This window comes from Plectropomus leopardus, chromosome 5, assembly GCF_008729295.1.
Source record: "Plectropomus leopardus isolate mb chromosome 5, YSFRI_Pleo_2.0, whole genome shotgun sequence".
Classification (NCBI taxonomy): domain Eukaryota; kingdom Metazoa; phylum Chordata; class Actinopteri; order Perciformes; family Serranidae; genus Plectropomus; species Plectropomus leopardus.
The window spans coordinates 27,876,394-27,889,263 of NC_056467.1; the positions used below are offsets into that span (position 1 = coordinate 27,876,394).

At 40.8% G+C, this 12,870-nt stretch overlaps 1 protein-coding gene across 1 annotated transcript in view; it reads right to left on the minus strand.

Annotated features, from left to right (window-relative positions):
* Positions 1-480: 480 nt before the first annotated feature.
* LOC121943188 (transcriptional coactivator YAP1-like) overlaps positions 481-12,870 on the minus strand; it is a 35,438-nt gene continuing 23,048 nt past the window's right edge. The window contains 5 exon segments of the mRNA XM_042486644.1: positions 481-3,341; positions 4,742-4,854; positions 6,846-6,853; positions 6,855-6,974; positions 9,014-9,168. Of these exon segments, the coding sequence (XP_042342578.1) occupies positions 3,106-3,341; positions 4,742-4,854; positions 6,846-6,853; positions 6,855-6,974; positions 9,014-9,168 (632 nt within the window). The 3' untranslated portion in view covers positions 481-3,105.

Here is a 12,870-nt window from a genome sequence, read left to right on the forward strand (position 1 = left end):
AGTTAATGTAATTAATTACTCTGTTCATTTAGAAACATGTTTGCTGTCGCCCAGTGGTCACAGTGAGGAGCTGCAATCACAGCAATCATATTGCATCAACTAATATTACTGTTAATTTGCATTTAACACATCTTTGCATCTGCACTGACGTGTGATTTACTCATATGCACCATTTAAGGTTGCCTGGTAAAACCATCCTGGAGAGGTGAGCTCAACATACTGTTTGGCTTGTGCTCCCGTCATCAGGATGGTGCAACCAGGCTACCATATGACAGTGTATTTGCATTAATTAAAGAAGTTGCCGGTTTATTCTATTAAATCTAGGTCGTGCATTACAATTAAACTAGAAGAGGGCGCTATTTTAAGATATCACCGTGAGCACACTAAAAGCTTAAAGGACAGGTACAGATAAGAAGGTCCTATGTATGTTTACATTTCTGTAAATCCAAACAATGAAATATAACACCAAACTAGGAAAAATATTACCACAAAGTATATACTTTATTTCAGGCCAATTTTAAAGTATCATATGAAGCAAGATATAATGTAACAGAATTTATTGTTCTAAAACACATGCACATATCTATCAAAAAATGAACAGATCATTACTGAATATAAATTCATTTCATGTGCATTTAGAAAATTCTAAACACAAAATCCTTTAACTTGTGTGATTAGTTCTACTGCTACAATGACAGTCAACAGCTAATATGCTCTGACAGTTACACACTAAGTAAGCATAAAATCAGGTTTGTGTGACAAAATGCGTCATTGCATCAAAATGAAAACTCTGTAGCCGTGCAATACAAGCACTGTAGTGTACCACTCATTTTAGTTGCATTGTTCTCACCAACACTGTTTATCCATCTTTAATCCATCATCAACATGATTTAATGATCAGTAAAATCAAAACTAAAAAGAGGTTTCTCACACAGAATAAAAAAAAATTTCATGATCTCTGGTCTAAGAAAAATAAAATAAAATAAAAAAATTGTTCCATCAAGTTAATGCTACCAGTTCGGTCGGCAACAGCAACAGTGTGACACCCTACAAGGCTTCAACCAAGGGCATGCACGGCAGGCTGATTATTCAAAGGTTACTGCAGTAATGCAAAGATGTAGACACGGTGTAAACATGAAATTAATGTGATTACGAGATAATTGTCAGTGTGCTGTGTTGTCTCCACTGCAGCTGTAGCAGTCTCTCACTCAGAGAGAATGTAAACATGTGAGCGCTTATAGAAAAAATCACTTACTTCTCTGTTCTGAAACCTCATCCTTAAAATCTCAGGGTTAGTCACTCAAAACAACCATCTAAAACATTTTTTTAAAAGAATCTCTCAGCTAGACCTATTTTGACATGTCCATTAACACTTGAAACCTACATCATTTTCTCATTAGCTTATACAGTGTGTTCATACAGAGGCTGATTTACATTTTTTTCTGGACTCGGTGAAAATGGAAAAATAAGTGTTAGCGTCTTAACAAAAACATCTTTGGAATCTGCCACAACAATTCCTGACTTAGATAACTGATTGTTTCTTAATAATTTCACAAAAAAATTCAACAATCCGCGCAACTCACCGCCGTCAGTCAAACCCTGGCCTTCTACACTACCCCCTCGACAAACCTGCTTAAACTTGTCCAAGCTGTGGTCTAAAAACCCTCATTTCAACACGCAGCATTGCGCTGAGGGGCTCAGCTCCCTCTTTAGGAAGACTCGTAACTCTTGTATACTGTCACAAGGTTCAGTTGATCAAAGAGCTGTAGTTCATTTAGCCAAGAAATCTGCCTTTTTGGTTAATGTTTAGGAAACATAGTTTAAAAGCTGCATGTGATCAACAAATAAACAATAACACTAATATGTATATAGTAAATCAGAGACGAGAAGAGAATTAGCTAAATGGTTAAAAAAAAAAAAAAAAAAAAGAAGCCAAAACTGAATCATTCTGTCTTGGCAGACTTCATCTTGGTGAAGTGATGTGCTGTGATAACAGTTGACCCTGTTATTAAAAATGCATTAATTCATCTATGAAAGAAAAAACAAGAAGCAAAATGCCATTTGATCTAAGCTATCATACATATGTAGTAACCCTAAAAATAAAAGAATACTAAAAAAGATAAAAAAGAGTGAATGATGAATTAGGCTTGGATAAGACTGAGATACTTAGAAGCTAGGGTTTAAAAAACAAACAGAAATCCCTAAATCCCCTTATAATGTGTATAAAACAAAAATAAAATTTGGATTATTGAACATTAGAAAGAGGAGAGTGTGACTGATGTCAATGAATACAGCCGAATGCTTATTGCTGTGTTACAGAAAGTAATTGTTCGTGTTGCTCGTGTCTCGAAAAAATACAACTGAAGGCACTTGATCTATTAAAGGTTTAACTTAGACTTGCTGGCACAGCCAAGCAGCAATGTAGTCGGTCCCCAGGCTCCAACCCTCACTCCACCCCCCGCCCTGTCCCCCCGCCGCAGCAAAGCCAACATGTCCAAACTGGGCCTCACATTACCTTTACTCCAAATCAGTATTGTTCTTTATGCTTCAAATACATCATTTTTGGTTTCTCAGGCTCATTGAAAACAAACAAAAAAAGAATAAAAATGTACAAGGCCAAATATAAAGCTACTTAAGCTAGATGCAATAGTCCCGAATGCAGTTAGGTAGTGCTGCTTCACGCTATGTTGCAGGAAAAAGAGGCACCAGAGACTCCAGGTGATAAGTGATGATGGCAGTCCTTGCAGAAGAGCGCATGCACCCGCCTAGGGCAGCTATGAGGGGAGACCAGGGGAAGGAGCGACCCCTGCTCTAGGTAAAGATGCCCTAGATTCACTGACATTTCTGTGAAAGATTTTGGGGACCCTTGCGTAATTGTCTGTTCATGGGCCAGCCTTGAAGACACAGACAAAATAAAGAGATAACACACCAGTGAAAAGAAAAGAACAATACTGCCCCAAAAGAGGTTACACGCCGAGACAGAGACAGACTTCCGGAGAGGCTCGCTGAAATGTCTTGTAAAAGCATTTATGACTCCTTCACAGATTAGAGTGGCAGCAGTTCAGAGTGTGGCAAGAGGAGGAAGCAGCGCCCTGCCTCGATCTTCTATAACCATGTGAGGAAACTCTCCTTGTCGATCTTGGTAGCTGCCAGCACTGTCTCCATGTCATTGAGGATGTCGGAGCTCAGGGCCTCCTGGAGACTAGGCATCAGCTCTTCGCCCTCCACCGCCATGCTCTCGCTCTCAAGGGTGCCCAGGTCCACGTCTGTCCCCGGGATGGCGTCCAGGTAGTCGGGGAAACGACTGGGCTGTGTTGCCATGGAGGGTGGAAGAGGGTCCCCTAATGAACAGCAGAAAATGCTGTTAATGATCTGACGAAGCAAGCCAGGGGATGTTTGGAAGATCTCGTCCGCTCGCATTTCAGGGAAGATAATAATTGAGCCACATTCCTATCTTTTGGTACAGACTCTAAATATGAGCAGCCAAGTGGGGAAAAATCCATCAGACTCCTCGTAATTACAAGCAGGAGATTTGGGGGAGTTCTGACAGCTGCGACATCCCCCACATGGTGGGAAGATTGTGAAATATCAACAAGCCAAGGCGGTTGAAACACCACTGTCATTATCAGTGGTTCAGTGTAAATAAGATCTACTTTTAAAGGGACAGTTGCCCTAAAAATTCAAAAATACATATTTTTTGACTGTAAAGGTGTGGGTTTCCGAATGATGGAGAAATCTGCCGTAGAGATGTCTGTCTTCTCACCAATATAATGGAACTAAATGGCACTCGGCTTTAAAGCACCAAAAACTCAACAGCAAAGTCTCTTTCCAAAAATCATGACCCGGTTACTGAAGTTAATCCACAGACCTTGTTGTGAGTGGTTTCACGTGGGTACTATTTTCTATCTACCAAACTACACCTGCAAACCGTATAACTGTGCAGAAGGAAACTTGCGGCTACTGCTAGCTCACCTAAAGCCAGTGATCTACCTACCATTACAGCTCAGCCAAGAGGGACGCCATTAATGTTTACATCTCGCATTGTCACGAGCATGAGACACTTGCCCATGAGTAAATGCACACTTCCTTCTGCACAGTGATACAACTTTCAAAGGAGGGAAGCGTTCATGGACAAGTGGCTCGTGATGTAAACATTAATAACAATATAGACTCAAAATAATCTAGACTGATAAATAGCACTAGGGACAATAGGCAGTTCTGGGGAGTAATTGCTTTTTTTGCCCTGTTTAAAACATTTGATAGAAAAGTAATCAGATGTAATAAGTTACATTACTTTGAAGTAAAAAAATAGGTATGTAACTTTTTAACAGGGTAACTAGTACTCTGTAACCTTGTACATTTCAAAAATAACTTTTGACACTATGAAGACTATGGTAAGAGAAAAGTATGTATTTTTGATTTTCAAGTAAATTGTCCCTTTAACGGTACCACTCTTAATTCTGATTTGATATGCTATAAAATCATTACTCTACATGTATAGTACATGATGCAAGTACAAGGCTAGAGATGCAGGTTCCAATCTTTGATTAATATTCTCATGTTAATGACAGGATATTTACCCATTCTTTCTATTCAGCCAACATGAATACATGTGGCATTTTACAAAACTTAACTGGGAGAAACAAAAAATTCACGTAACGCTTTAATTAAGCTAAGAGTCGTCGCACTACAGTCCACGCTGTCTGAGAACTAATCATGTCCATTTTGTTTCCAGACTCACCTGTGTCCATCTCGTCCACGCTATTGAGGAAGTCATCTGGAGTGCGAGGGACGCTGTAGCTGCTCATACTCAGGCCACTGTCTGTGCTCTCATCCCTGGAGTGGTAGGTCCCGCTGTAACATAGAAAAAAATAAAGCTTATAAACTAGGAAATCAGGATGTTTATCGCCAGTCAAACTGAAGGAAAAAAAAGCTTTTTGTGTCTGCAGAGTTGTGGTTGACCTTGTTGACCTTCACTTAACTACTTTGAATCCGAACTGCATGAATCTAATTAACTGATCCACCAAAGCAAACACACTCAGTTATTAAAAGTACACAGGCTGGAAAGTAACAGTGTGGCCTGAATTCCCTCAGGGAGCTTCTGCATACATCCACGCTTCAACTGTATCTATTTGAACGGCTATGGCGACTAATCCACAGTGACACAGAGCTTCACTTTTTCGCCACTCCACTGCAGAATATGGCAAAAAGAGCAATGCTGAATGGGGCAACAGAGAAACAAAGAAGCAGAGAGAAGACATTTGACAAGCCTATACTAATTAGCAGAGGAAAAATATGTAGGCAGAGTATGGCAGAGGCAGAATGAATGAGGCCATTGTGAGAGGAGGGGAGTGGAGGCAACGGGGGGAGGAGGAGAGATTAGGTTGGCCTGTCTACTGACTGGACCACATGTTCTCATGGCCTGTTTGCTATTCAGCTCTTTCCTCACTTCATCCGCTCACAGAAGAAGTAGAGCTTGAACTGCTAGGAACTTCCCAGAATGCAATGGAGCAGCATTTACAGATAGTCAGAAAAAACGCCCTGTTCCTTTTTTAATCGCAGCCATTGTCAGATCTAGTTTTAGGTTTTGTGTTGTTGCTACTCAAATGTGGAAGTTGTCCATCTCTACTTTAAATAAAATGTACTTTATGTAAGTTTTTCCCAGGTAACAACACAGTTTAGGTTCTGATTGCCTGTACTGCAGCAGTTGTCCACCAGAGCGCCTTGGGGTGCCGTCAACCGGGGCCCCGACTGGGGGAGACATTACCATGTGAGGAGGGTTAAGCTTAGAGACTGGCCTTCTGTTTTTACTACTTGTGTAACTCACAAACTTGAGCACACCGATTTCCTCACGCAGGATACATAAAGTCTGTCGAGCTGGACGCCAAATTCACCTTTGTTAATCAGTGCACCTCAGATGTGTATGGTGGGGCCGAGGTACATTTTTAACAACAAATCTTAATGATTTTTCAACAGATTTTAAAGAAAATTAACCATCTGAAATGACCACCAGTACTTCTTATCCATTCCTTTTCATTATAGTACAAAACCTTTTAAAATATATTTTTATTTAAAAAAAAATAATGAATTCAGAGCGGGATATAAAGCTACTTAACGAGCTACTATCTATATTTTTTAACCAAAGACCACCTTCTTTTGATGCTTCACCTGCCTATAGAATGTCTCTATGGCCATTACTAAGGGACTGTTAGTTGTTTCAAAAAGGGGGTGGGGGTGTTGCAAAAAGGGGGGAGGCATGTCATAAATGTTTTTAAGCACTGTGAAGACTTATGATTTTATATTTTGACCTAGGGAAAGGGCATACAAACTTTACATCTCTATATTTTGTGTTCATTTTACTACCATGAGCCTGTAATTTAGAGGGCATGTATTCTTTAAAAAATATAAGATTTTCTAGCAATTTTTGAAGAAAACATTTTGGTGATTTCTTTTTTTGATGATGATGATTTTTATTCATTTTTTGAAAATGATGGCATTTTTTCCCCTTAAAACATGCCTTCCAAACCCACGCTAGTTTTCTTCAAAAATCCCTAAAACTACACCATTTATCAAAGCCACAAACTACAAACAAAAGTTATTGTTGTATTTCAAATTTCCAAAGTTTCTTAAAACATGTCGTGTTAAAATACAGGTTTGTGAAAAAGTTTTTCATGATTTCCAAAACTTACAGGGTATATGTAGTTTTCCCAAACTTTTTAGGAAATTGCTATTTGCAAATTCCACGACTTTTCAAGGTTTTTAATGACCATACAAATCCTGTTGTACTGAGCTAGAGATTTTTTTGCTCCACAGAAGCTACTCCTGGCGTCTCTGTGAAAACCAACCTGTTGAGGGAATGGATCAGAGCTGTTGGCGGTCATGGTCCGGGCATCCTGGGCCATCGGGGAGGACACAGGGTTTGTGCTGCCATCTTGATCCATACTGGTAGGCAGCTGATTCCTTATAGCAAGCTCCTGTGGACAATAAAGCACAAAATCCATGAGCAACACAAGTCAAAAACTCAGCAGCTAATTACAAACAGCTTCATAAAAACATGTCACAAATGCCCCCCCCCCCCCCCCCCCCCCCACCCCCACCCACCCACTGCGCTGCTGGCACCAGAGAAGATGTTTAATTGAGGAATTACGCACAAGCATGGTGCTCTCCATTTCTCCCCATACCGAGTGTCAGATTACATGGGGGCCAAGAACAGTTGGAGACAATTGTTTTTCTACACATGCTCAGATTATGCTCTGATCAGATAAGGCCACGGATATGAAGTCATGCTTTTTTTTTCACCTCCTTCCCCTAGAAGTCCTTGAACGGGAAGGTGAAGTGACCAGTGTCGCAGTTTTAAGCTCTCATTAAACTTTAACAGGGTCATAGATGACAACAAAATGGCAGCCAGGGATGTGATGTTTTTAGTAAGGACATAAGATTGCTGCTACACACCATAAGTGCTTAGTAGAAACTTTAATTGGTTGTGGTTGAGGAGAAATGCACACAATGTTCTCTGAGGCAAAAAATAAATAAAAAGCCCTAATAAGATGTTTTTTTCATTCTGTTTTTAAACAAACAGCTCAATTTATCCCAGAATCCCATACACACATGTAAACAATCTGGTTATGATTAAGAGGGATTATGAGGGCTGTGTGTACTGTAAACATCCTTTATGGTTTTATTGGCTCTCTTTTTGTGCATGACTGAGCAGCGTCAGCATTGGACTGCCACCAGCAAGTTGCATACATCGCCGTCTGCCTTTCATCCTACTTCTGCCATGTGGAATCACTTTGGGTGGGGCAATTATTGCCCTGAAGTTGAACTCCCTACATAAGCATATAGCTGGCACCGTTGCACAATTTCCTACTATAATCACAGTCTCCTTTATTTGCAAACACAGAATGGCCTCTGTATTCCAAGCATGTGAAATGCTACAGAAATTTAGGGTTTACTGGAATCTGGTAAATAACATGATAGAGGAACCCCTGAAATGGTTTGACCTACAATCTCCACATTTTATTTTCCATTAAGCTCAGATATCTGTGTTTTTGGATAACAGAGCTGCCAATGTGTCAGCTTCATAACTAATGCTTTTTTTACTTGCAGTAAATCCTGAATCTATCCCTGCATATGCATGCACACAGACCAGAAGAAAGGTGGAAAATAAAAAAACCATGCATGCATTGAAATAACCTGGTTACTCAAAAATCTGGAGTTACACGCATGTAAAAACCAAGTTAGATACCAGTACAAGTCTTCAACATAGCTGAGAAATCAGGATTCTCCAGTAGAAATTGATCTTTGCTTTTCTGATTCATGCTCTTCTAAATGCCTTATCCAATTCTGAAAACCACATTTCTCCCTCACATGACATTTCAAAAAGTTGACAATAACCAGGTTAGATCATCTGACAGTGCATGTACATTAGGGACTTCCAGTAAGGACAGTCAAAATCATCTTTCCCCCTCTCCAGCCTGGAGCATGTACACACTCAGGTCACTTCCTACACTGTGAACTTTAAACAACCCATGTGAATGGCACGGTAAACAAAGTCACCTGCACCCTCATTCATAATCATAAAGCTTGGTTTCTGGTGCTATGACACGGCCTTGAGTAAACTACTGGACTTGGCTGCACCACCCTGTGTGGGCGGCGCAGTGACACATCGCAGTTAGGAAGTGATAAAATCACCACATGTGACTCACAGGACTTCGTTGCAGGGTGGTGCTACAATAAAGACCGATCAAAGGGGGCTTAAAATCCAATGCCATACCTATGAATTATGACTCACATTTAAAGGCCTGCTCAAGATTTACATTACAGCAAACATTGTGCTGTTTTTTTCATTCAACTAGTGAGCAGTGGTCCAGTGTCTTGCTACTTCACTGATGTGCTTTCACATACTGCAACTTTTGACCTTGTGATGCTTTTGATAGATGTTAGCTGTTCCTCCATAAGGGCTGCAGTACTCCCTAAAAGGCCTTTCTTAAATTCTGTGACTCTGATTCCTAACCTGTGGTCTCTGCCGGAGCAACTCCTGTTGCTTCAGTCTCAGTCTTTCCTTCTCGATCTGCAGTCTCATCTGGTTGTTGCTTCCCATGATTCCTGGAGGGAGCTGCCCTCCCTGTTTGACGGGAGCGCTCTGAGTGATCCTCTGCTGGTTCAGGGCTGAAAAGAGACAGAGAGGAGTTTTCAAATTGTTAAACTATACAACATGTAGTGCTCATTTGAAACTTTGCATGACTCAATTTGCATGACAATTTAAAGACACATTATGCAGGAATTTCCTCCCAAAAATCACTTACGACCTACTAGATTTATGTGGCGGTTTGTTCATCTGCAGAGTCCCTGACCTCTGCTTGTATTTTCTTATTTCCGTCTTATTTTGCTGTGGTCAGGACAGGCTTGGGAAATATCATAATATTATGGTCTACCTGTTTATTTAGAAATCAACTAGATATGATTTTCAAGACCATCAAAAACAGATGCTTTTCTTTAATTTAACTGATATGGAGATGCTGTATTGAGACAATGTATTGTAGTGCACAGCACACACCACCAGAGGTCAGTCTCTGCTGGTGGAAAAGGGCAGCTTAGCTAAAAAAGATGGTGACTGCTCTGTCCCTGTATTGTCAATTAACTTTGCCTTGAGATGACGTCCTCTTACGAAAAAAGTAGTGTATTAGCCATATGAGTTATTTCGACACATCATCTCTTTTCAGCCCACTCGTGTCGGTATATATCAGGGAAAAAGTATCATCGGATCCTCAAGCAAGAAGAGCGCTTATTTCCTGTGTTTTCAATATTCTATTTTTAACTCAGATATAGTCTAATACAGTATATCCTGGTGAAATGTCAGTTATGTATGAAGGTATAAAAAACTGATAACGCCTAAGCCTAGGCTTAAAGACGTATGGGCCCCGGTTGATAATGGCACTCAAGAGGGGTTTTGGAGTTAGCAGCATGCATCAAAGAGGAGGCATTGAAAATTGCAGACACAGCCCTGAAAATGCAAATATAATGAGAAGGCACAACACTAAGTGAACTAAGATTGTTCAAGAAAAGTGTGAATCTGGGGTTGGCTTTCATTTTTGCTGGCCAGCACTTAAGAAGAGGGTTGGGATGAAGAGCGATGCAGACTTGACCCGTTGGACAAGTGGGTGCTGGTGATTAGTTGAGTTAGCTTACTTAGTTATTAGCTTTTCTAATGCAAATGTAATATTCCTACATTAGCAAATATGATCTTTTAAAATTCAATTTCTTCATTGTGTGTCATGCACACAAACTTGTGGCCGACCCTCACTGCTTTACAAGACACCATTACAATATCATAGCAGCAATCCAAAGTAGAGGCTATTTTACCGCTCAGTCCCCCATATACTGAGCCTTCTGTCCAGGCCCAACAGACAAATTTTGCCACAAAGAAGTTTTCTCTGCAAAAACATACACAGACAAGCAGTGTAAGGAGGAGAGGCCAAGTTTGAATGTTGTATTTACAAACAGTAGCAATGCCAGAATAACATACTTTTACATTTTGTAAAAAATGTCTGGAACTGCTTTGTCTGAGCAAGACCGTTGCTGCGACTACAAGACAGCTGCATTTTCTTCTTTTTTTTTTTTTTCATGTGGGAAAATGTCCAAACCCAACAACAAAATATGTTTGGGGCAAACTGGGAAAATCTTCTGGGATCTATGTTAAGTGGGATGGGACAACTTTGTGTTTTGCATACCCATTCTGTGTTTAGGCCAATAAGACCACAGACAGACAGAATAGGCCAGTAAACATATTAAGCAATGACAGCTTTCAATACTGGATGCCTAAACAATATTTGTAAGCTCTCCAGCAGACTATAACAAACTACCATCTCTGCAACTGCACCTATTAATACCTGGCTGCATTTAATGCTGCACAACAAGACAGACAACTTGAGCGTTTTGTGCATGAGGTGAACCTGTAGAAGACTGGAGCCAGTGCAGCAGGTTGTGTAGGTCAAGGGAAGTCTCAGCACAAGATTTCCAGCCAGTGTCTGAAACAGCCACTGTTCCTGTAAGACCTGATCCCCTCCCACTCACTGACTAAGACAGGCTTTGTTAGTTTTGCACATTGCATCAGTTATGACTTATCCTCTCATTGTGCGTTTTGTTTCCTTCCAAACAATAACAGATTATCCCTCAAGACTCACTGCTTCCTTACTTTGGCCTGATGCCTCCAGTGTGGAGATCAGGCAAATTATTTTCAAAATAGACCTACATCAAACACTGTACCAGTGTCAACTGCAGTTTCAGAGTTCTTTCACCCAGCAAATGTAATTGTGCACTAACAAGCCTAACATCATGTTTACATTACCAGAACAAATGTGTGTGTATTGAAAACACAGCTGTTCCCCAGAGAATTATTTGTTATTCTTTACTCCAGTGAGGGTGGAGCTAATAAACATGAGCACTGCAATCTATGCATGCAAACTAGGTCACACATTTTATCACTATAGTAGAGAAAGAGAAGCAACTGTGCTTGACCACGAGGGGTGTAACAGTAATGAAACCAATGAGGAGCGCTGTTTGCTTATGCGCTTGAAGCACCAACCAAAACAAAGCCTTGACGGGGGCACAATATTCATGCGGGGCTGCCTCTCTGTGCTGTCCTGCCCGCCCCGGCACCTTTCTCATCACCATTCAATCACTGTCTGTTTACACTATCTCAGGAGCTGAATGAACCGTGGCTCAGGGCTCTCCCTGGGAAGTGCTAGAGGCCCCGCCCTGCCCTGCCTGCCGTCTCTCCCTCCCTCCACGCTGCCTCCTCCAGCAACCCCACCCCAGCACATACACATGCACACAAACACACACAGACTCATGGAGCCGCCTCTTCTCTCCCACACATCAGCTGAAGCCATGGGAGATAGTTACTTCTCTCTGCTTCTTATCTTTGGCAGATACTGAGACCTTTTGTGGCTGAATCACTCCACCATCAGGGCACCATTAACTGTTCTCAAGGCAGAGGGGCTGTACATGGGCCATGTCAGCAGCTGGAGATCTGTCAGGGCCAGAACTTTGAAGCAAAGGCATATGAAGAAAGACTCACCGATACACAAGGCCACACATTAAAGGTGGTTTGAAACAACCCAAACTCAAACAAACATAAAACTCACAAAACAGGGGAAACCCAGTAGCTCCTATGTTAGAGCAGGTCCCCCATTTACAGAGGAACAGAGGCTGTACCCTGGCTGCATGGGCCGTGGGTTTGACTCCGACCTGCAACCCTTTGCTGCATACTTAAGGAATTATGGGAACTTTGAAGGTTTTAAGTGTTTTAAAGAACGCAGGTGCTGACAAGTGGCTAAATCTTTGTCATAGTGACACTCAGTCATTCTAGTACAATTCATTTAAAGCCAAAATTTAGCTCTTTACTTCTGCCGATTACATTTCAATTGCGATTTAAAAAATCAAAAACTTGGTGTTACTTGTGAAGTTTATCTTGACAAACGTGACACCAAGGTATCATAAAATCTTGTTTGCCACCAAGCTTATTTTCTGCAATAATCATAAACCCAACAGAAAAATCCCATATGCTTTTTGACGATGGAAACCAATTTCTGTTTTGGCCTACAAAAAACGTCATCCCTGCTGCACTCTATTGCATCAATACCGCCGTGTTTCCAGATGTAATCAACCATTATGGTGAGTACAATCTTATCATAGCTGATAAAATGGATAGCCAAAACTATGTAAATAAAACCCAAGATCAAATTACAAAAACTTCTCCTTTAAGGTACAAGTTATACAAAAACAGTGTGTGCCTTAAAAATCGAGAACACAAAACCATATGTGGATAAATGCAGCTGAGTTTAAATTGAGCCACCAAGTCAAGGACTC